The sequence below is a fragment of the Diabrotica virgifera genome, chromosome 8, assembly GCF_917563875.1.
Source record: "Diabrotica virgifera virgifera chromosome 8, PGI_DIABVI_V3a".
NCBI lineage: Eukaryota > Metazoa > Arthropoda > Insecta > Coleoptera > Chrysomelidae > Diabrotica > Diabrotica virgifera.
In genome coordinates, this window is record NC_065450.1 from 176323794 (window position 1) to 176349935 (window position 26142).

Sequence of the window (26142 nt, forward strand, 5' to 3'; positions counted from 1 at the left end):
AAAAAATTATCGATTGCGTCATCACGCCCAGATGGATGACGTCACTATAATAAGTATATGCCAAAAAATTATAATTTAAAAATAAAAATCGATCTGATTCGGGATTTATCCCCAGAGTCGCCCATTCTCGAGAATATGAATTTATTCCAACTCAAACGTCCTCACTATATACAGGGCGTTTCATTAATAATTGTCCATATAGCAACTGGAGAAACCTTAGCACAAAATACGAAGATTTAACCTAAAACACTTAAATAAAATGTGGTTCCTTACTGAGTTACAGGGTGTTTAATCTAAAAGTTTAAAAACTATTTTTGCTCAGCATTTTAAAACTATTCGACGTATCTTTTCCATACTTGGCAGGAAGTAGAGCTACTGTACAAACTACCAAACTGTGTTAAACAACGTTTCTGGCTATTACCAGAGGCGTACAACGGGGGAAAGTGAATGGTTGACCCTTTTCAAATTCTACGCCACTGGTGAAATTGCTATTTTAGTTCCATTTTTGGATTCACCAATACTTTCTATGAAAATAATATACTCTTCATTCGTAACGATAAAGTCATTAGTTTTCGAGATCTTTGAAGTTAAAAATGAAACGACACGGTTATTTTAATCAGTGTATTGTGTCGCTTCATTTTTAATTTCAAATATCTCGAAAACTAATCATTTTATCGTTACGAATGAAGAGTACATTATCTACATAAAAAGTATTGCAAAATAAAAAAATTACACTAAAATAGCAATTTCGTCAGTGGCGTAGAATTTGGGAAGGGTCAACCAGCCACGATCCCCTGTCGTACGCCTCTGGTAGTAGCTAGAACCGTTTATTTATCTTAATTTCGTAGGGTGTACGGTACCTACACTTTCTGTTTAAGTACGATAAGGATACGCCAAATAGTTTTAAAATACTGGGTACAAATAATTTTTAAATTTTAATCATATTAATCATATCGTAAATTAATCAAAATAACTGTGCCGTTTCATATTTAACTTAAAATATCTCGAAAACTAATGACTTTATCGTTACAAATGAAGAGTATATTATTTACGTAGAAAGTATTGGGGAATCTAAAAATAGCACTAAAATAGTAATTCCTCCAGTGGCGTAGAAATTGAGAAGGGTCAACCATCCACCATCCCCTGTCGTACGCCTCTGGTAGTAGCTAGAAACGTTTGTTTATCATAATTTAGTAGGGTGTCTAGTAGTCGCACTTTCTGTTAAGTATGAAAAGGATACGTCGAATAGTTTTAAAATGCTGAGCAAAAATAATTTTTAAATTTTTAGATAAAACACCCTGTAACTCAGTAAGGAACCACATTTTATTTAAGTGTTTTAGGTTAAATCTTCGTATTTTGTGTTAAGGTTTCTTCAGTTACTATATGGACAATTATTAATGAAACACCCTGTATATAACTTCAGAGGCTTATATCTTAAAACCATGATTTTTTGGAGCTAGGGGTTCATTGAGTCTTTTGTTCTGCACATCAAGGACTACCAGAACCCAGTTTCAGAGCATTTGACAGAGAACCATTTCCCATAAGGTTTCTGCGGGGTCTAACTATGAAGTAAATTGTCTTCTCGTAACCTCCCGTAGCTATCCAGAGTGTTATATTGTATTCGTTTGATTTTTCGATTAGTGTTCTTATTATTTGTATATGACCTATGCGGCTGATAAATCAGTTAACTAAAATGAATATTTATCTTTAGATGTAATATAGTTTTACCTGTGGATTATTGGTTAACTCCACCAAATATCCTTCGATCAACCTCCTAGCGGTACCAGACATCACCACCTGATGGGAAGCAATGTCCACAGCATATTCCTTCGTTTTCGGATCCACCAGCAAGTCATGTAAAAAACTCCAATCTAGTGGAGGTAAGGGCTTGCTGTACTCTACGCTATATATGTTCAAACACTCAAGATAAAGTTTATCGTGTATACTTCCTCTCCATTTGTTGACCTTAAACAAAATATTTCGTTTACATATCGATGTAGAGGGTTGGATGATGATAGTATATGGAATCAAATTGAAAAATATTTTTTCAATAAATCTCAGGTTTAAAAATATTTTTCAACCTAAATAGGCTTTAATGAAAAAAGGAATGTACGAAATTCTTTTACGAAGTGTTTCTTAATCGTTTTACATGTTTAAAATGACTATTAAATTTTTTGTGAACATCCCTATTATATGCAAAGTTGAAAACTCCCCTATGTCTTACATAAGAGTAAAAAAAAAGAAAATGGAGATATGGTGCGAAGAAACAATGCGCATTCAAAACACTCACGAAATGAATGTCAGCGAACATATGTTGGAGATGAGGTGGTAAATACCAATGCCAGTGACCGAAATAGACAGACATTATAACGAAGCTAATCAAACAATCTTTCTTCAATCCCGAGCTCCGGAGGGAGTGTAGTGGTCGACGTGATGTCGTGTATCGTCCGTCTCCAAAGATCTCTGTCTCTGGTCATTTCTTTTAATTCATGCCTAGGTCTTTTGCATATTGATCGATCCATCTTGTTGGGGATCTTCCTCGTGATCTTCGGCCTTCCACCTTTACTTGTATAATGAGTCTTTCCATGTTTGCTGTGTTTGCTCTCATAAGGTGTCCAAACTATTTTAATTGTTGGAGATGGACTTTACTGGAGAATCTTTGACCAACTTTTAGGTCTTTAAAAATTGAATTATTTGTCCTACGGTCGGTCCAAGGCATAGCATTCGTCTCCAGAACATTTCAGTGGCGTCTATCTTTCTTCTTTTCGATTGTCTTAGGGTCCAAAATTCACATCCGTAGGTAGTGATGTGAGTCGAGAATATTTCCAAGCGAATATTCGCGAACATTGGAAAGTTTCCGAGAATATTCGCCTATAAAAAATGGAAATATTCTTCTGGCCGCGAATATTCCCGGAAAATTTCAATGGAAAATTCTCGAGAACATTTCCGAGAACTTTCAAGAATGTTTCCGAGAACTTTTAGGGATATTTTGAGAATAACTATTGAGAATATAAAAGAGCCTTTTGCACATAAGATGAACGTCAGTGACGTAATTTGAATTTACATGGAAGTAAGTACAGCTATTTAATTCACACGGTCGGCGATCCTATACAAATGCCAAGTACAAAAAGAACATTGTTTTGAACATTACCTTCATTATTTTTATACTAAAAATGCCTAAAGCTATACTAAAAGCACAATAAAGATGCACTAGAAATAAACAAACCAAGACACGTTGAATGTTATGAGGAGTACTCCCGAATAATGATTTACAATATATAAACTTTGCAAATTATGATTTGGGATTTACAATGTATATACATGTAAATCATGATTTGGGAGTCCTCCTCGAACATTCAATGTGTCTTGGTTTGTTTATTTCGATGCATGGGAATATTTCAAAACAGAAATAATAATTAAAAAGAAAAAATTCAAAACTACAATAAAGTTATATCATTAAAACTAAAGACAAGATATTAACCAATTAATTGTGATACATCCCAAGTTTATTGACAAAAAAGAAAACATTTTTACAGAACTACCAAACTTCTGTGCAAAAGCAGACCTTTGCGGTCAATGGATTTTATTTGGCTTTCAGCACGATTAGTAGATTGTATAAGCTGGTGACAAGGAATGTGCACCCAAACTTTTTTAAAATATTTGGCAATTACAATACTGGGGTTACAAGCTTCCTACGCTGAAACAGGGCGTAGCTTTAGCACATACTCTTTCATACATAATAAAAGGAGAAATATACATACTGACTATTTATAGAGCAGGGAAGGTAATGCATAATAGCTCATAATGAAAAACTTCCAAAAGATCATAAACATAGAAAAATGGTATGTGATGAGAGTCTTTCTATAACTCATCTGTTGGAAGTTCCAACTTGGAACCAGAACATAAGACTCTAAATCCATATCAGAAAATAAAAGATTAAGCGAGACAGAGAGAGACTATTCTCTTCATAATACAGAGTCCAGCTTGTGTGAAGAAAATTTCTCTGTCTCACAAGAATAGACTCTTATTTATATAGGTATTTTATAATTATAATTTCTAAGAATTTTGTAGTGTCTTTTGTTATTATTAGTTAAAAAAGTTCCCGCTTTAATATTATATAGGAATACAGATTACCTGAGGTAAGTTCCTATAATATAATCAATTTTGGTCTGTTTATTGTATGTTATGTTTTTTATTGTAATATATTTTTTAAATAAAATAACCTTTTTAGTTTTAATTATAATGAATAATAACAAATATTCAGATTAAGTTAAATAAATTTTAAAAGTATTTTTTGACTTTTCATTTTTAACAGATTTTTTCTGTAGTCGTAATACCACAACAATAAGTAAAGCTAGCTACTGATTTGTATAATTTATAATAATAATTTTAATAAAAATGCAATATTTCCATAAGTTTCCGAAAGTTTCCACCGGCATTCGAATCTTCCCGGAAATTTTACATCACTATCCGTAGGTCAGTATTGGGAATATTAAGTTGTTGATCAATCTCCTCTTTAACGCTCTTGAAATTTGACAGTCCTTTCATATTGTGGTCATTCTTGCTGTGGCAACTTTTGCTAGATCACATCTATGTTTTATTTCTTCCTGTAGTGACCCTGTGTTTGTGATCAATGATCCCAGATATAAGTATGAGCTCACAACCGGTAAATTGTGGTTATGTGTGGATGATTGTTATGTAGTCTATCCACTATCAGTACATTTGTCTTTGGATGTTTAATTGCAGACCAAATATTTGACTTTCGTTTTTTATTTCGTTAAAAACGTAGGTTTTTTATTATATGACCATTTATTGAGATGCCATTTTCAAATCAAACAATCTTCTTCTTCTTGCAGTACCGTCTCCTATTGGAGGTTGGCTACCATCACAGCAATCTTAACGTTGTTGGCTGAAGCTCTGAACAATTGTATTGAGCTGCACCCGTACCACTCCCTTAAATAGGCTATTGATTATGTATTTTACAAACGAACTACAACGTTAACGGAGTTTTATTGTTTCTTATAGTCAATGGACCTCTAAATATGAAAAACCCGCGGAGTGCTATCATTTAAAGCGGTGCGTTTTTGAGAATGGGGTGAATTAGTCCCTAGGCACAGGGCGAATTAGGGCGAGTTCTATGCACTGTTGGTACAAACAGGTCTACAAGAAAATTGTTCCAGGTTAAATTTACTACCGAAACATCACATTTTAAAGCCAAAAATATATTTTTTTTACAAAAATATATTCAAAAGAAAAGTAAAAAAACACGAAAGATAGCAATTTTGTCTTTTGCCCCATAACCTATTTCCACGGGGATATAGGTATAGGCATTGCTTCACAGAAAAAAGCTTACATCCTTCCTCTTTAAAATGACGTTTGGTAGAAGTCACTAGGATTTACAGTTTTCGAAATAGGATTTTTCAAAATTCGCCGCTCACAACATTTTGGGCCATTTTCCCCATTATTTCGCAAACGTTGTTGTGTAACTTTTTTCTACGCATTTCCAAGTACATATGTGCAATGGTACATTTAGTAGAAATAGAAGTCAATTACCTTTAAAATGGTCTATTGTATAAGATTATACGGCTCTTTTTAAGCAAGTTATGCTTTTTCAAGGTTTTATATTTTTAATGATTATTTTTTAAAGTCATCATTATGACTTTTTTCTTGTACTTTTAGGTATATACATTGTGGAATAAAAAAAGCTTCCAAAATGTTTCCAAATATGAATAGTTTCCAAAATATGATTTTTTGAAGTTTGCCACTCACAGCGATTTTGGCCCATTTTCCTTGTTACGTCTCAAACACTGTTCTGTAACTTTTTCCTATGTAGCTTTAGGTAGATGCAATGTTACATTTGATAAGAAGAAAAGTCAATTGCCTTTAAAATGGTCTATTCGCGGTGTGCAAGTACTTGGAGGGGATACTAGAAACGATCGTGCGAGAATAGCGGAGAAATATTGTAACTTTCTTAAATAATACATTGTCAAATTGACGTATATTTCATATCTACTGTCAATGAAGAAGAAAAATTATATATTGCTCCACAATATTGATATGATATGCAATTATTATATAAAGGTAAATTTAATTAATTGTATTTTGCTTGCAGTACTGCATTTTAATAACTAATTTTATTTACTACAATTGTTTACGTTTTAATAACATAACCTGAATCTTATTTTTTCTTCTTATTATTTTTTTGGACTATGGCCTTGACAATTATCCAGTAACCAGGACTAATATAATTAGCAAATATAATTAAAAGTGCGAATAATGTTGCTGAGCGTAGAAACCAGGTGGCGCTTTGCCGAACTTGCACGGTCCCATTTGTAGAAGGCGTATAACTATTTTTAAGCAAGATATGGTTGTTCAAAATTTTATACTTTTAATGATGTTTGATATATTTTACGATTATTTTTAAATTTCTCATTATAATATTTTTTATTGTATATTTAGGTATACACATTGTACAATAAAAAACAAAGCTTATTTTCTTTACTTTAAAATGTGGCATATATGTACATATGCAATAGGTCCCACTAAGTTGGAACCATATGGAAAACTTTTTTATTATTAACTTTATGAAAAAAAAAATTCTTTACCAAGTGTTTTGCATAGCGCAAAACCCAAGATGCAATCATCAGATATAAAATTTTATCAATAGTGTACGAGGCATGTTAAAAAACTAATATGAATTTCACTCAAGCGTAAAGTACCTCTATATTTCACAATATCGAAAAGTGGCATTAAAAAAAGTTATTTGGAATTAAAAATTATGTGATAATATGCAATTATATTGTTCTAATTAAAAAAAACTAAAAAATTTTTCTAAAATTTTTCTCTTAAACTAAAATAATTAAAATTTTTCTCAAATTACGGATATATCCTACGGATATATTGTTTAAAAATAGTTCTAGAATTTTTTACAATACACCATTTTAAAGTAAAGAAAATAAGCTTTTTTTATTCCACAATGTATATACCTAAAAGTACAAGAAAAAAGTCATAACGATGACTTTAAAAAATAATCATTAAAAATATCAAAAATCATTAAAAGTATAAAACCTTGAAGAAGCATAACTTGCTTAAAAAGAGCCGTATAATCTTATAAAATAGACCATTTTAAAGGTAATTGACTTCTATTTCTACTAAATGTACCATTGCACATATGTACTTAGAAATGCGTAGAAAAAAGTTACACAACAACGTTTGCGAAATAATGGGGAAAATGGCCCAAAATGTTGTGAGCGGCGAATTTTGAAAAATCCTATTTCGAAAACTGTAAATCCTAGAGACTTTTACCAAACTTCATTTTAAAGAGAAAGGATGGAAGTTATTTTTGGCTGAAAAAGAAAAATATTTTTGACTATAAAATGTGATATTTCGATACTTAATTTAACCTGGAACAATTTTCCTGTAGAAGTGTTTGTACTAAAAGTGCATAGAACTCACCCTAATTCACCATGCGCCTAGTGACTAATTCACCCCTTTCTCAAAAAAAAAAACGCACCCGTTTAAATGGTAGCACTCCGCGGTTTTTTCAAATCTAGAGGTCCATTGGCCGTATGAGACAATAAAATCCCGTTAACGTTGTAGTTCCTTTTAGCTCTCTTATTTTGAACATAATCAATAGCCTAAAATCAAACAATGAATGACCCTAAATATGATAATCAACAAGTAGTTGATTCTGCTCCACACACGAGTAACAGTGGAAAGATAATTAAGCAACCAATCAAATTTCAAGATTATGTATGCTAAAAAAATAAAATAAATAGAAAAATTAAAAGGGGGAAGATGTCATGTAGGTAGCTCTAAGTATTATTTTATTAGTTTTGTTTTTTGTTAAATGCCATATTATATTTACGTTTTATGTTAGATTTCATACTAAGGATTACACTTCGTCTCATGAATGTATTATGTAAAAATTATTAAATAAAATAATTAATAAAAATATATAAAAAAACGTTTATTAATAATACAACAGTTTATTATTCAATTTTCTTACCCATGTTTTAATAAATTCGCCAATGGCCCTAACTATACTAAACGAAGGTAAATAACTATAGTTAACTGGTTCTTTGGGACCTTTGGGCTGATACACATATTTTAAAAATCCATCAATCTCGATCGACATCATTTTTTTGATAAAATTTATAGATGATATTGAAGCTCCATTCTGAATCAAAAATTGTATCCAGGTCTTGCCTAAAACAAAATTCATTAAAAAATATCGTTCTGAAGGTATGATAATTTCTTATGGCATGATTTACTACTACTACTTAACTACTACATTCATTTTCTAATAAAACCTTTAGTTATTGTTACAGCTTACTATTTAGGAGTGAAAATAGAAGAGAACAGACATAAAGCACAATAAGTAAACAACTTAAAATAATCTGCTATGCACAGGGGCGGATCCAGAAAATCGATTAGGGGGGGGGCACATAGGGTACAAACTCAAGGAGTCTGGAATGTACCCCGATAAAATCTATTTTATCTAGTGTATTTTTGATCCGTGCCCCACCCCTGGATCCGCTACTGGGACAATACAAAACTAATCTCTCAAAGTGAAGATGATTTACAACGTATGCTGCAGTAATCTAATTAGACAAGCCGAAAACGGCGGGTTCGTTGGAAAAAATATTCCCATGAGATTTTTTGCATAATCACATTCGTGAGACATCCCAGAATAAGGTTCAAGAAGCAGGCCCGTTTTACACCCTGCCAGCGCCCTAGGCACAACGAAGAGTAGCGCCCCTTTTTATACCCCTTACAGCTGATTACGCCCCTCCCCATCCCCCCACCAGCCCTACCATAACGCGCCTACACCCCGTAAATTTAGATTTAGTCTGAAATGCCAGTTTTGGTTCGGGAGGACTTTAGACTTAATGTCCCTTAACTCTCCTTTACAAATTATCCTGATTCTTTTCGAGAGCCTTCCCATTATCCACCACCTATGGACCCGCCGTGTCCCGGACTGGCAACCGGTAGCCGTGAGGTATCCGGTGGGAATGCGTGACTGGCCTCCGGTGGGAATGCGTGTAACGTACCTCACGGCATCACGGACCACCCACCCTCCCTTCTTTACATTTGAAGTATTTACATTATTTACAGTATTCGTTTAATCACATTTTCTTTGGATTATTTTTGGTTTGTTGGCTTACCACTAGACTGACTAGAGATTCATACAATAGCTTTTTTTTCTGGTTTTCCGTGTTGCAAAGTCGTCAATAATGTTTTTGTAGTCTAATTTTAAAGTAATGTCGTTTTGGGTGCACAGCAACAATAAGCCATTAAGCTTTTCATCAACCATCGACGATCTAATTTCTGACTTCACTCTTTTCAAAGCTGAAAAGCTACGTTCAGCTGTGCAGTTCGTCACAGGTAAGGTTAGAAATATCCTGAGAGCAACCTCCAAATTGGGGAAAGTGTTCTCTAATCTGATTTTATGTAGGCGTACATTTCTTTGATCTTAGAAAGGTTCTCCAAAACCATGTATTGTTTGAAATGGTTACATTCCTGGGCAAAGTCTTCCCCATCAATATCATTCTTGTATACTTCTCCTAACAGTTTAGCTTCACAAGCCACCTCATTGGAATTTTTCTCTTCTAGATTTTGTAAGATCTTAAATCTTGTGTCGAGATTTTTATAGGCCTCCCTTCTTTTGTTGAGCTGCGAAGCTATGTTGTCAACAATGGCAATAAACACCCCAGTGCGAAATCTTTCTCGAGAAGATGTTTCTTCCATGCTTCTGTCCTTTTCATCGGGCAATAACTTTCTTTCTCTTACTTTGTCGTATACAGCTTCTTCTTTTTCTGCAAGTTTCAATGCTTTGGACTCGAAATCATCAAATAAATCTCTCTTTTCACTCAAAAACGAAGATAGTGTTTCAAGTTCCTTTGTGGCACCAAATAGGTCTAAATCTTGATTTTGAAGAGTCTTACTTGTTTTATCAACTCTCTCGAGAATTTCGTCCCAGATCACAGTTAATAACGTGGTTTGGAAATGTCCAAGTGTTTTTAGAAACCCAGCGGCTGTGCATTGTGTTGCTGGTGTCTGAGTATTGTCTTTATTTAGCTCTTCAAGAGCATCTTTTAATTCATGTCGACTTATTTTTAAAGCTCGAAGGGCGTCTGCCCTAGCAGACCATCTTGTGTCACTCAGGGGCTTTACCATTAGCTTTCTCTGATCTTTCTTTGATTTTCCTTCGTTAATCTTGTCAATATGACTTTTTAGGATGTTCCACCTGTAAGTGGATGCCGAGAAAAAAGCATACAGCCCTTGTACGAATGTAAAAAATATTGTGGCTTCTGGACACGCCTTCTCGGCAGCAAAACACCCAGCAAGGTTTAGTGAGTGGGCTGCACATGGTACATAGTCAGCAAGATCATTTTTGCTTTTAATCCTTGCCTGAAGACCTGAGTATATGCCCGACATGTTTGATGCATTGTCGTAACTTTTTCCACGACAGTTATCGATATCCAGCTCAAGTTTCTCAAGTAAACTGAGGGTTGCTTCTTCCAAACTTCCAGATTTGTGGCATACACTTAGTAAGAGTTGTATCAGGCGTTCGTTGGCGCAAGCATTGGGCAATGAAACATACCGAAGTACTACAGCCAATTGGTCTGTGTGCGACACGTCAGGTGTGGAGTCTATGATTAAAGAGAAATAGCGAGCTTGCCTGATTTCATTCAAGATTTGTTTCAGTACTTCTTTGCTCATAATCTCAATAAATTCATTGCAAATGTCAGACGAAAGGTATGATACACTACCTTTGCCTTTGTTACCATGTGTTGCTATGTGTTGGGCGAGAAACGGATCAAATTCACTTATCAGCTCAAGACAGCCTAGAAAAAGTCCGTTTGATGTAGATCCAAACGTTTGGTTATCACCTCTAAATGGGAGACCTCTACTCGACAAAAATTTTACAACAGACACAACTCTTGTCAATATTTCTCGCCAATATTTCACTTCTTCCTGGTATTGACTTTGAATTTGTTTGGTGACATTAGATGTGGTCTTTTTCCTCAAAATAAATTTCAAAACATTAGCCCTGTGGTCGTCAGATTTTTCATGTTTCTCAGCTAATGCAAAGGAATTTTTACAATCATTAAACCCTTTGTTAAAAGATGTGGATTTGTCCTCTGGTTGAAAAATAAGGCAGAATTTACAAAATACCTGCCCTGTTGATTGCGAGTAAATAAGCCAGTCTCTTTTGATCTTTTCTCCGTTCGGAAGCGTGACAAGAAATAAGTTGACCGAAAGCTTCCGTTTCACCTTACTTTTTCCATCGCCGTGATGTTCAGACTTTGAAAAATCAGCTTGCAGAAGATTTTGATCAAATTCAGAACTTATTATTTTATTTACTTGCGATTCATTTTTGATATTCCATGATGCCGGGTCTTCAAGCTCAAAATCGTATTGGTCTTCAACTGGGTCTTTGGGCTTCACACTTTCTACTACGAGGTTTGTGTCTGAGTTTGAGTTACTGTCGTGCTCGTGCACAATTGCAATAGTTGTATCTAATTCGGCCGACGTTGGAGAATGAATAGGGTCTTTCTCTTTAGTCTCAAAATTATATTGGTCTTCAACTGAGTCCGTAGGCTTGATTTTCGGGCGTTCTACTTCCAGGTTTTTTTCTGAGTTAGGTATGCTGTGTGCGATTGCAGTTGTTGAATCTACTGCGGCCGACGTTGATGGATGAATGAGAATTCTTAGGGGTCATTTTTTACTGGATTACACGAAGACGGATTTTGTAGGTTTATCTGTGGTTTTGGCGCAACCTTGAAAAATCCGGATATTTTGGGGATCTTTTTCAAAACATTTTGCTCTTTTTGGTGTTTTTCAGCCGCTCGTTTACGAAACTCGGAACCACTTGGCTTTGAAGAACTCATTACGATTCCTTTGAGAAGCTCAATAACACACGACTTTATTAAAAAACCGCCCTATCAATAAAATTAATACATTATTATAATGTTGTATATGAGCATAACCTTTGGAATGAGTTTTATTGCTTGTATTTTACTTTATAAAATTAGATCACAATTTGCTGTGTTACTTCTATTCAATTTACTTACGCGCAAATAAATTGTCCCTTCTTCTTGATCACAGAATTTGTTTCACAGTATATTGTTCAAAATACTAAGAGGGTCACAACATGGATAAAAGAACTTCTTTTATCTGTGGTCACACTATACTATACCGATATTAAACCACACCACTACCACAGTCTTCAGTCTTCACTTCAGCACCTACAGATATCACATTGACTAGGACAAAAGAATATACTTTCAATTCATAATGATACACGTTGTCACAAATCATCCAAAAAAGGAAACAACAACAACTACAGATTTTCAAGTTGTGACAGGCGTAATCAATCCACGGTAGGAAGTGGGGAGGGTGGTCGGGGTGCGGGCGGAGAGAGAGGCCGAGCGTGGTTGACTAGCAACCAGTGGCGGTGGAAGGGGGCGCGAGGCGGGCTGTGTGGCTGGCACACGGCCACAAGTGGCACGTTAAGTACAGCGCGGAGCGCCGGGCGGGCTGTGATTTGGGTCAGATGTCGGCTTTCGGCAGTGGCGCAATAAATGAGGCATGCTGATACAACCACGGCAATTTTTTTTTTGCGCCCCCCAAAACCTAGCGCCCTAGGCACGTGCCTACCGTGCCTATTCGGTAAAACGGGCCTGTCAAGAAGTCGCCCACGTGAAAAGTGGTCCAATTTTTTTTAACAATTTTTTTTAATCAAATTGCAAAAATCAATATTTTCAGCCCGGACAATTTTTTTAGGTTTTTTGGACCATTTTGGACAAAAAAGGTTTCTTATAATTTTTCTCTAAAGTTGATCGTTTTCGAGTTATAAGCAATTTAAAATTGAAAAAAACGAAAAATGGCGATTTTCAAGGCTTAATAACTCGGTTAAAATTTATTACATATTATGAAAGTCAGAAAGTAACTAAATCAAAGAGTAAAGCAACCCCTACAAGATCCTAAAGAAATTTTTGTCATTATTTTATTACTAACCTGTTATTTATAAGTAATAATAATGAGCGACATGCACGTATTAGGCTGCCATCAATGGTGAGTGGGAGAGAGCCATTCCGGCAGTCAATGGTGCATCTTACTCGCACTCACATTTACAGCCGCGTCAATACGATCTTGCCGCTCATTGTTAATAATTAAAAATAACGGCTTAGTAATAAAAAAAAAGACAAAAATTTGTTCAGCATCATGTAGGGGGCGCTTTAAACTTTGATTTAGTCACTTTCTGACTTTCATAATAATAATTTTTAACCGAGTTATTAAGTCTTAAAAATAGCCATATTCGCGTTTTTCAAATTTTAAATTGCTTATAACTCGAAAACTATCAACTTTAGAGAAAAATTACAAGAGACCTTTTTTGTCCAGAATGGTCCAAAAAACCTAAAAAAAATTTGTCGGACCGAAACAATTATTTTTGCAATTTGATTAAAAAAAAATTATTAAAAAAAATTTGGACCACTTTTCGCGTGGGCAACTTCTTGAACCTTATTCTGGGGTGTCTCACGAATGTGATTATGCAAAAAAATCTCATGGGAATATATTTTCCAACGAACCCGCCGTTTTCGTCTTGTCTAAATCTTATAAAAGCCTAGGACGACACGTTAAGCGGAAACGCTATTTGTCCGAGACAATAACTCTCGGATAATTTTATTTATATTCTAAACAAAAAAAATATAGGTACGTTATATTTATATTAAAATAATATTTTTAAAATTGAATAATAGTTATTTATGAAACAGTTCGTGAAATATGGTTTTTGCGAACGCACGCGATGTTTAGAGCACGAGCGACAACGGAGTGAGTGCTATACATCGCGTAAATTCGCAAAAAGTACTTCACGCACAGTTTCATACAATATTTTATCTACGATAAACAAATAAAAAAAAATGTAACTCTTCGTCACTGGAATTCATTTCTATTCTACAATTTTTAGAACTTTGACATTTAAAAATTCTAATTTCTTTCAAACCACAAAACTGTCAAAATTTTTGTTGTAATTTATTGCTTATTATGTCATCACCATGACAACGCGAAAGTTAAGGATATTTGATTATATGAAAGTGTGTCAAAAACAGTGCGAAAAAGTAAATCCCATTTAAAATACATTGGGTGCGTTCGGACGACCACAGCGGCTGGACAGCTGAGCCAGCAGTAGCTGTCAGACGTCACCGCTGGAAGTCAGCCGCTGAGAGATTTACTAAGCTTTCCCTATCACGGCTGGATACAACCACTCAGCCGATTTCTGCTGACAGCCAGCCGCTACGGTCGTCCGAACGCGCCCATTGTTACTTCACGCACACTTTACACCCTTCACGCACTGCTATACTGAATTCGCTCTACCGAGATTCACTTTGACACATTCGGAATATGAAACATACAACACAAAAATTCCTACCTCACACTATTAACTGCTAAAATCAACTTAATCTTTCATTGAAAAAAGAAGAATTGTTAGAAACAGTGGGAGTGTCTACTAATCTTATAAAATTTTGTGGAGTTTATTTCTACAAAATATTTTTATTTTGTACAATAAATAATTTTGTCATTTGTTATCAATACATTATAATGGTGTAAATTAATTATTGTTTGCCGTAAGGTTTATGTTATTTTTATGTCTGTTTACTATTAATAATTAATAGTGTTTACTATGAGCAGGTGCGTTGGTTGTGTAGTAATTTCCAGTCACTTCTGACAACTGAACTTCCCAAAAAAGAAATTACTAACGTCAATGTCAAAGTGAATCTCGATAGAGCGAATTAAGTATATCTATAATGACAGTTTTCACAAACTAAAAACTTATACATAATATGACATAGAGTAGATCAAGGAATTTTATTATTTATTTGTTATTAAGATTTTAAACAACTTGTTATATTAATATTTAGTTTGACTTTGACGGTTCTGTCAAAAGTACACAACGTACATTTTGTTGATACGTTAGCAGGTGGCGATAGGAGGAAACATAATAATTTATGGAATTATTTTAAATCATTAATAAAATATAAATATCATTTGATCGTAAATTGTAAAGATTATTATATAGAATAAATAAGAGGTATAAAATTAAAATTTGAGTCTAGTTTAAAAATAATTTATTAACAGATAACGTTAAAAAGGTTAGTAAGAAATATATTGTTTTTATAATTATTACAAATGAAGCGGACTCCCCTTTATCGGGAGTAAATTGACTCTTCCATCTATATAAAGGTACGTATAGATATAAGATATACGCGCCGAACACTTCGCGCCGTGTGTGCGGTACGCGTTCGTGGCGGGTTCGTTAGATTAGTACGCGTTAGTACGTGTTTTCAAGTGGCACACAAACGGTGCGCACACGATCTAACTTCTGTCGGCGTCTAAGAATTGACAGCCTAAGTCTGACGTCACAACTGTCACAAAATTGGGAGGAGCTTATATTGGCTCCAAACAATTTTGTTTGTAACGTTAAATTGTCATAAGGAATTTTTCATTTATTTGCTTTGTGTGGCAAAATAAGACTTCATTTAGGTATTTCGTTAAAGAAACGTGTTAATTAAGAGATTTTTATTCGTTTTTGCTCAGGTGGTTTTTATTCCTTAGTGGTTGAAAATAAACACAACCTTAAAAATGTTTACGTTCTAATCATTGCATTAAATTAACTCACCTGGGCAAAAACGAATAAAAATCTCTTGATTGACACGTTTCTTTAACTGAATACCTAAATGAAAAGTCTTATTTTGTCCCACAAACCACGTAAACAATAAATTAAAAATTCCTTATGAGTGTTTAACATTATAAACAAAGTTGTTTGGAGCCAAATATAAGCTCCTCCCAATTTTGTGACGTCAAGACTTAGGATGTCCATTAGAAGAGTAAGAAGGATAAGAATGACAACAAATAGAGTAGTAAAAACGACGAGAGGCGGTTCACCAATAGAAAGACGATCAGTGGGAAGACTACGAAAACGATGGAACGACAAATTACTGGAGGCACATTGAAAAACAGAGCCGAAGAAGTAATTTATATTTCATTTAGTATTGTACCATTTAAGATTGTAACTTTTCAGTTCTGGACGTGTCATTGAAAACAAATAGATAAATACCTGAGACAGCTTGCATGTTGGGAGTACTCCCAGGCTCCAAGTACTTCTCCGGTAAATGCATACATATATGCTCCATTCCGAATGTTGTCAGACTCAAAAGAGCAGTTTCGCTTATCTCGGAGTTTCCAAGTTCACCATAATACCATAAGGTTTTTGTTACATCTTCGAATAGGTCTTTGTAGTTATCCGTATCAGATAGTTGTGGAATTTCTTGGGTGAGTGCACATAAACTAAAATAGGAAATTATGTATGTATTACACAGGGTGTTTCATTGGGAAACGGAAATACTTGAATGGTGAATAGAGGTCACTGAGGCGGATTTTTATAACAGAGTTACAGGGTGTTTTATCGATGTTACCCATTTCTTTCTGGACCCATTACTTTAGAACCACCCTGTATATTTTTCTGATATTTGGTGATTTAATGAAATTACTTTTGAAATTATATCGAAATTTTTCTTGTTCTCAGAGTTCTTAAAAATTTCGGCATAATTTCAAAATTAAAGTCATTAAATTGTCTGCTCAAAAAATGGACGCGAACCATTAAACTTAGTTTTTTGTGCTAATTTCAAATGTTCAAAGGGACTTTGAAAATTTCAATATACAGGGTGTTTTTTCAAGGTCACTATTACTTTATATTTTTTGTTAATCCGGACCTGGATTTTTGTTGTGATTAGTATGTGGGTCGTTTCAATGTAGTCAAGAAGTAATAATTATTTTTAAAATAAGTATTTAGCCATTAATTTTATTAATTTATTATTAACAGTTATAGGTCTGGATCCCGCATATAAAAAAAAGTTGATTAATAGCAAGCTGAAAATTTGTTAATAGCTTAAGGGTGTCTCGTCGGACAAACTTTGATATATGGGAACACTGGAATAGGGGAAGTTTTAATTGTGGAACAGGTTAAAAAGGGCCTAGCCGGGTAAGATGGTGAAAAGTGCCCCCAGCTCGATTTAAATTCCATATAGGCCAATTTTTAGCACATATAGAGGAACTCACTTTCTGAAATTTTTAGCTCCCTAAGTGGTCACGTGACCCCCCTAGAGCCTAATTAGGCTTTTTATGTTTTTATTTTTTATCTCAGGCGCATCAAGAGCTAGCCAAAAACTTTATTAAAAAAAGTTGTAAGTTCCAAAAAGATCTATAAGAAAAAATTTTTTTTTTAATTTTTTGGCGGGAAATTCGAATTTTTAGAACAATTTTAAACTTTTAAATGACTCTGAAAAAAAAACTAAGACACTCGTTTTTACGAAAATTAATTATAATGTGTATTTTTGCACAATCTTTCACCCTGAATTTTTTCAGACTTTTAAAATTGGTGAAACGTACCTTTAAAAATAAAAAACCGCATTTTTTCAGTTTTTTTTTCGTATTTTGAAACAATTTTATACATATTTTTCAAAAAAGGTAACACTGTTACTAGAATAGGTAAAAAACTGAAAAATAATTGGGGTTTGCTTAATAAAAATTTTTTGTAAAGCCATCCATTTTCAAAATACAGGGCGTTGAAGAAAACAAAATTTTACACATTTTTTACGATTTTGCTGAAACTACTGGCAACATTGTAATAAAACTTGGCGGGATTTAAGAGCTGGTTATTGTGCATATTTTGACATACAATTAATGATTTGATATTCATCATTGGCTCGCATAGGGGTAATGGTCTGAACTTTTTAAAGAATAAAGATAGTACGCCACTGACATATTTCAAATTAACAATCGTTTTTTAATTTCTCGTTCAATTTGTGACAAAAAATGTATCTTCTTATTTTTTCATACGACGCGGCATTTTTATTAAAAAAATAAAAGATCTTAACCCTTACAAAGTATTCGAACTTCTAGTAGTTTCTACATCTACATACATAATAAACTCATATATCCATTATCAAAATTAATTCGAATACTTTGGAAGCGTTAAGATATTTTATTTTTTGCAGCAAAACAGCGCGTCGTATGAAAAAATGAGAAGATAGATTTTTTATTGCAAATTGAACGAGGAATTCAAAAATGATTGTTAATTTGAAATATGTCAGTGGCGTACTATCTTTTTTTCTTTGAAAAGTTCAGACCATTACCCCTATGCGCGCCAATGATGAATATTAAATCCTTAGTTGTATGTCAAAACATGCACAATAACTACCTCTTAAAACCCGCCAAGTTTTATTACAATGTTGCCAGTAGTTTCGGCAAAATCGTAAAAAATATATAACATTTTGTTTTCTTCAACGCCCTGTATCTTGAAAATGGATGGCGTTACAAAAAATTTTTATGAAGCAAATCCCAATTATTTTTCAGTTTTTTACCTATTCTAGTGACGGTGTTAAATTTTTTGAAAAATATGTATAAAATTGTATCAAAAAAACGAAAAAAAAACCGAAAAAATGCGGTTTTTTATTTTTAAAGGTACGTTTCACCAATTTTAAAAATCTGAAAAAATTCAGGGTGAAAGATTGTGCAAAAATACACATTATAATTAATTTTCGTAAAAACGAGTGTCTTAGTTTTTTTTTCAGATTTATTTAAAAGTTTAAAATTGTTCTAAAAATTCGAATTTCCCGCCAAAAAAATAAAAAAAAAATTTCATATAGATCTTTTTAAAACTTACAACTTTTTTAAATAAAGTTTTTGGCTAGCTCTTAATGCGGCTGAGATAAAAAATAAAAACATAAAAAGCCTAATTAGGCTCTAGGGGGGTCACGTGACCACCTACGGGGCTAAAAATTTCAGAAAGTGAGTTCCTCTATATGTGCTAAAAAGTGGCCTATATGGAATTTAGATTGGGTTGGGGGCACTTTTCACCATCTTACCCGGCTAGGCCCTTTGGAACGGTCAGACCACGAAAACGGCACATGTATTTTGTCCGACAGAACAGACTTAAACTCTTCGAACAGAGAATAAACTCTCAAGCAAAAATCAGACTGCTATTTATCACCAAATTGGCGTTTTAATGAGTGGAACATGTAGAATATGTCAAACAAGAATAAAAAACCGCTAAACGCCGTAAAAATGAGTGGCGCATACAATATTCCAGCTACAAAAGATCTGATATGAAAATTACGTGGCGCGAAAATGTATTTTCATTTTGATGCAAAACAAAATTCTAGTTTTATTTTAAAAGATTTTTCCATAATATTTGCTAAAATTGAAGTAAACGCGCCACAAAAGAGTTTCAAAATTCAAACTGTATCAAATTTACTCTTTTGTGGCGCGTTTACTTCAAATTTAGCAAATATTATGGAAAAATCTTTTAAAATAAAACTAGAATTTTGTTTTGCATCAAAATGAAAATACATTTTCGCGCCACGTAATTTTCATATCAGATCTTTTGTAGCTGGAATATTGTATGCGCCACTCATTTTTACGGCGTTTAGCGGTTTTTTATTCTTGTATCAAGAGTTTTTCAAGTTATATACAAATTAAATGTATGAAGTTGAATGCAATTTTTCTCGATTACACGTCAAGCTTTATAAATGGTCACCTTTGTCGCATTATCTCCCAAATGATCTAGTGACCATCGAATGTATACTAGATTTTTTTTCTAGTCGAAATAGAATAAATAAAAATATTGGGATGGCCGGTAAATGAACTCAGATTATCCGTTACAGATCAAATTTAGCGTCGTAACCACTACAACTACATAAACCATTTCGGGAATAATAGTTAATTGGATTATATATTTCTAACTTAAGACTTCTAAACGGCTTAACCGATTTTGATCACTAAACATGAGTTTGAAACGTATTGACAAGTAGTATCTGATGCATCTGAGTTCAAGTATGAAAACTAAAGTTGTTACAGAAATTATTGAGCTTGAACTGTTTTTCCCCATAGGAAATAGATTTGATCATACTTATGAAGCGTATAACTTAAAATTTCTAATTTTCCCGGATATGAGGTAAACAACGTTAGATTAGCCTAGAGTCCTTCTACAAACGCTCAGTTATTGGCGCAATTCGTAGGTTGAAATTTTGAGTAATTGTCGAAAAACCAAAATTTTCAAAGTTTAGTTTTTCAATTTTTTGGCTATACTGAGCCGTGTGTACGTCTGAGCTTGATCGCTTAGGCAACGTTTGAAAACCTAACTCAACCCTATTGATGTGGTTTATTTGCGATTTTCCTGTCTCTCCTTGAACCTAAGATATATACGCCCAAAAAATTTGCCATTTTGTATCTACCTAGCCCTATAGCTGGCTTACGGGTAGTCAGAAGTCAAAAATTACACCGGTTCTGAATCGGCCCTCACACCCTCTTGAAACACAGAAAAACAATTCAGATCGGTGTAACTTTTCCACATACATACATACATACATACATACATACATACATACATATGTACATATCCACAAACATTTTCCCCTTTTTAAATAAAAGTTGAGTTCTAATTCTGAGCTCGCTAACTTTTAAACGGTATAACCGATTTTCAAAATTAAACATGCGTTGGAAAGGTCATGATCTATGCTATCAGAAGCCGCAAAGGCCGAACTTAAGTTTTTGAAATTTTTGGGAGTTTTGGGGACGAGAACGAAAAACAGACCCTAAATAGGAAAAGCCGTAAAATCCACAGCCTTGGACCAAAATGAAGAAGTAATATATGGATCTAGGAGTCTTTTCCTAAACTTTAAGATGGGATTTGGCTCAATTTTCAATTCAGTCAGGTTTAGAAAATCGAAAATTTCGTGTATATAATACATAGTGTCGCATGTAGGGGTTGTGCGCCACTGGCGAGAACTGTCGTTCTCTGGTAATTTTCAAAATTAGATGTGCGTTGGAAAGGTAATGATCAGTACTAGCAGAAGCCGCAAAGGTCGAACTAATATTTTTGAAATTTTTGGTAGTTTTGAGAACGAGAACCTTGGTCGCAATCTCTCCCAAATGATCTAGAACTTACGACACCAGTGATAAGACAATCCGAGTTCATATCCCAGCCATCCTAATAATTATGTAATTATGGCCGGCAAATGAACTCGGATTGCCCAATCAAACTAGCATCGTAACCACTACAGGTACATAAACCATGATTGATTAATATCATTGATTTTTTCGATATAAACTAAATTTCGATAACCAATAAATCGAAAACTATTAATTTTATCAAAAAAATATAAAACATTTTTTGCTTACAATTAATGTTTTTACCAACATTTGCGGTCAAAATATAATAAAAAATTTCCACCCTCGAGACGGGGTGGCAACCACCCCATGGTAAAAGCGTCTTTCGGAATAATACAGATTTTGATCCTTAGACTCTCCACTACTTATTCTCAAATTTTCAAGCAAATCGATCCATTCTGTAAAAATTGCGAAGTGAAAAGTTTCAGTTCCTGGACTAATTATACTTTTGGAGTTCTATAACTTCTGAACAGCTGAACTGATGTTGATCACTAAATATGAGTTTAAAACGTATTGACAAGTATTATCTGATGCATCCAAGATCAAGTATGATAACTGAACGTATTACAGGAATTATTGAGCTTGAAAAACGGTTTTTCCCATAAGAAATAGATTTGATTATATTTATAAAGCCTATAACTAAAAAATTCCAATTTTCCCAGATATGAGATATACACCGTTAGACGCGTCCTGAGTCCTCCTACAAACGCTCAGTTATTGGCGCAATTCGTAGGTTGAAATTTTGAGTAATTGTCGAAAAACCAAAATTTTCAACGGTTAATTTTTCAGTTTTTCGGCTATGGTGAGCAGTGTGTATGTCTCAGGTTGATCGCTTAAGCACCGTTTGAAATCTTAACTCATCCCTATTAATTTGGTGTATTTGCGGTTTTCCTGTCTCTCCTTGAATCTAAGATATATACGCCCAAAAAATATGCTATTTTGTATCTATCTAGTCCTCTAGCTGGCTTACCGGTAGTCAGAAGTCAAAAATTAGACCGGTTCTGAATCGGCCCTCACACCCTCTTGAAACACAGAAAAAAAAAATTCAGATCGGTGTAACTTTTCCACACACATACATACATACATACATACATATCCACAAACATTTTCCCTTTTTTAAATAAAAATTGAGTCATACTTCTGAGCTCGATAACTTTTGAATGGTATAACCGATTTTCAAAATTAAACATGCGTTGGAAAGGTAATGATCTGTGCTATCAAAAGCCGCAAAGGTCGGGCTTAAGTTTTTGAAATTTTTGGGAGTTTTGGGGACGAGAACGAAAAACAGACTCTAAATGGGAAGGGCCGTAAAATCCACACCCTTGGACCAAAATGGAGATATGACATATGGATGGACGAGTCTTTTCCTATTCTTTAAGATGGGATGTGGCCCAATTTTCAATTCAGTCAGGTTTAGAAAATCGAAAATTTCGTGTATATATAGTGTCGCTTGTAGGGGTGTTGTGCGCCACTGGTGAGAACTGCCGTTCTCTGTGGATGACAGGAATTATGACAGGTGATAAATATCAGTCTGATTTTCGCATGAGAGTTTATTTAATCTCTGTTCGGAGAGTTTAAGTATGTTCTGTCGGACAAAATAAATGTGCCGTTTTCGTGGTGTGACCGTTCCAAATTTTTAACCTGTTCCACAATTAAAACTGCCCCTGTTCCAGTGTTCCCATATATCAAAGTTTATCCGACTAGACACCCTTAAGCTATTAACAAATTTTCAGCTTGCTATTAATCAACTTTTTTTTTCATACGCGGGATCCATACCTATTACCAATACCTGCTTTTTAATCTCAGAGTTATAAAAAATTTCAATAGATTTAATTTCAAAATTAAAGTTATTAAATTTTCTGTGCAAAAAATTAAAGCGAAACTATAAACTCAGTTTTTTGTGATCTTTTCACATGTGCAAACGGATTTTGAAAATTTTGATACACAGGGTGTTGTTTCAAAGTCACAATTACTTTGTTTTTTTGTTAATCCGGAACTGGATTTTTCTTGTGATTAGTAAATAGATCGTTCTAATGTAGTAAATAAATACCGATTATTTTTAAAATGAGTATTTGTTCACTAAATTTAATAATTTATTATTAAAAGTTAATAATACCTGCTTTTTAATGTAAAAGTTCTTAAAAACGTATATATTATTTCAAAATTAAAGTCATTAAATTGTCTGGCCGAGAAGTTTAAGCAAACCATCAATCTTAGTTTTTTGTGCTCTTTCCAAATATGCAAACGGATTTTAAAAATTTCAATATACAGGGTGTTGTTTCAAGGTCACAAAGCATTTATAATTTTTTTTTAGTCCGGACCCGGATTTTTCTTGTTATTAGTAGTCGGATGGGTTGTGTTGTAAATGAGACATATGAGTACCAAATATAAAAAAATATACAGGGTGGTTCTGAAGTTATGAGTCCAGAAAGAATGTATCCAATGAAACACCCTATATATAAATTCGAATATACAGGGTGTCCAGAAACTCTACCGACAAACGAAGACAGGAGTTTCCCTAGATAATTTTAAGACAATTTAACCAAATTCTCCTAGTCCCAAAATGCTTCCTAAGGAAGCTAGAGCTCTTTGAAGATGGCGTCTTGTAATTAGTCTTTCTTAAATACCTCCAGAACGCTTCTAGTTAGAAAAACGAAAATTGGTACACGTATTTATCTTCCAGGCATAAATCGATTCCATGCAGTGTGAATTTTTAGTACCAGTGATAGGCGTCCGTCTTGGGTGGGGCAACGGTTATTTTATCATATAACTTTCTTGTCTTTAACTTTTAAGCATTTTTGATACTGGATTATCAAATTGTGAGGTATGCTAGTACTAAAAGGTAGTCTTGATTTAAGTCAGTAGGACACACCGTTTTCTAGAAAAATCGATTTGAAAATTTTTCGTTCTCTGAAATTGAAAAAAAAATTGAAAAAAAATTTAAAAAAAAACGGTGTATTTTACCAACTTAAAGCAAGAGTAATTTTTAGTACTAGCATACCTCATAATTTAATAATCTAGTGTAAAAAATTCTTAAAAATTAAAGACAAAAAAGTTATGCGATAAAATAACCGTTGACCTACCCAAAACGGACGCATATGACCGGCAGTAGAAATTCGCAATTAATGAAATCGATTGATCTCTGAAATATAAATAAACGTACCAGTTTTCGTTTTTCTAAATAGTTTTTTTTGAATTTCTTTTTTGATATTCAAAAACGAAAAATGTTTTTATCGATTTTTTTCATCAAGTTTTCATCAGTTTTTATCAAATCGATTTATCTAGAAAACGGTGTATCCTATCGACTTAAAGTAAGAGTACCTTTTAGTACTATAATACCTTACGATTTGGAAATCCAGGCTCAAAAATGCTTAAAAATTAAAAAGAAAAAAGTTATGCGATAATATAACTGCCCTCTTCAGGTGACAGGCATAACTTTGACTTTTTTAAATGTTAAAGTATATCATGTGACACCTCATTTAAAAGTTTTTGAAATACTGATTACAAAAATGTATAATACTTTAATCTTTTTTAAGAACGTAGGCGCAAAATTTCGTTCAAATTATTTTTAAACGCATTTATTTTTTTCGAATCTTGAGAAAACTAATAAGTATTTTTGAAAAATTTAAACGCAGAATGAAAGATTACATTATTACCGAGGTCTGAAAGTTCCTTAGAATAAACAAAATGTTTATTTTGAATGATATATTTGAAACTAAAAATCAGACTAAATTTTTTCTTTTTTTCACCTCTGTGAATTATAAAAATAATCATAGAAGCTCTCAGGGATTTTCGACCCTCGATAATACTGTAATACGTCATTCTGCATTTAAATTTTTCAAAAATACTTATTAGTTTTCTCAGGAATCGAAAAAAATTAATGCGTTTAAAAATAATTCGAACGAAATTTTGCGCCTACGCTCTCAAAAAGGATTAAAGTATTATACATTATTGTGTAATCAGTATATCAGAAGCTTTTAAATGAGGTGTCACATGATGTACTTTCCAATTTAAAAAAATCTAAGTTATGCCTGTCACTTGAAGAGGGATCGCGTAAAGTTCGAAACGTTGATGCTGTAATATACCTACAATGATTATTTTAAAAATCGACCTGTCCGAGCGTTTTGCTTATGTGCTTAAAATAAATAAGTTAATAAGGGGGGGTAACACTTATTCCAGCGCACTGTAGATACAGATTTTTACTATAAGTTGTGCAAAAACATTTAATGTATATGTTGTTTAATTGGGATTCTCTATGGGGATTGGGAACATAATATCTGATTGGCATGTGTCGGATGCGTTATCCTTATCAGATCATGCATACATATGCTTTGAGATAAACTCAGTCAAACCGGAACCAAGGTTCTATAGAGACTCTAAGGTGACCGATTGGGAATCCTTTAAGAGGGATCTTGGAACAAGGGTACGGGATTATCCTAAAAGGCCAAAAAACAACGTTGAGGTTGAGATGGCAGTAGACTGGTTGCAGCATGCAATAGTCGTCTCATATGAGGAAAACTGCCCGTTAAAAGAAAGTCGCCCTCCCAGGCAAGTAACTTAGTGGAATAAGGAGCTGTCCGATCTCAAAAGAGAAACAAGACGGCTCTTCAATAGGGCGAAGAAATCAAGTGATTGGGAAGCATATAAGGCTAAACTGAAAGCCTATAATAAGAAAATCCAATCCGCTAAGGAAAGTCCAGGAGAGAATTCTGTGAAAACATTGAAAGTATACCTGAAAGCGCCAGGGTCAACAGAATCCTCAAAAGAGATAACATTAACAAACCCAAGTCAATGAAATTGCCCAATGGGAAGTATACGGACACAGAGAAGGAGGCTGTAGAGCATCTTTTAAGTGTTCACTTTCCAGGGTCGACGCAATTGACTGGCAATAACAATCATCAAGCAAACAATAGCCCAACCAAAAGGGACTGGCTGACCTCTGACGAGATCTTTGGTTCTCACAAGGTCAGATGGGCTATTGAAACTTTTGAACCTTATAAAACTGCGGGACCAGATGGTATATTTCCTAAGCTTCTCCAGGAGGGTCTGGAAATAATCATGGGTCCCCTGATCACAATATTTAGAGCCAACCATGCTCTGGGATACATTCCCAAAGCTTGGAGA

General features: G+C 33.9%; 1 protein-coding gene across 1 annotated transcript in view; it reads right to left on the minus strand.

The window, feature by feature from the left end:
• LOC114340474 (focadhesin) overlaps positions 1-26142 on the minus strand; it is an 86661-nt gene that overhangs the window by 22288 nt on the left and 38231 nt on the right. Inside the window, exons 7-9 of the mRNA XM_028291221.2 lie at positions 16127-16356; positions 8009-8208; positions 1729-1965 (exon numbers count right to left, since the gene is read on the minus strand). Coding sequence (XP_028147022.2) covers positions 1729-1965; positions 8009-8208; positions 16127-16356 — 667 coding nt within the window. The remainder of the gene's footprint in view (positions 1-1728; positions 1966-8008; positions 8209-16126; positions 16357-26142) is intronic.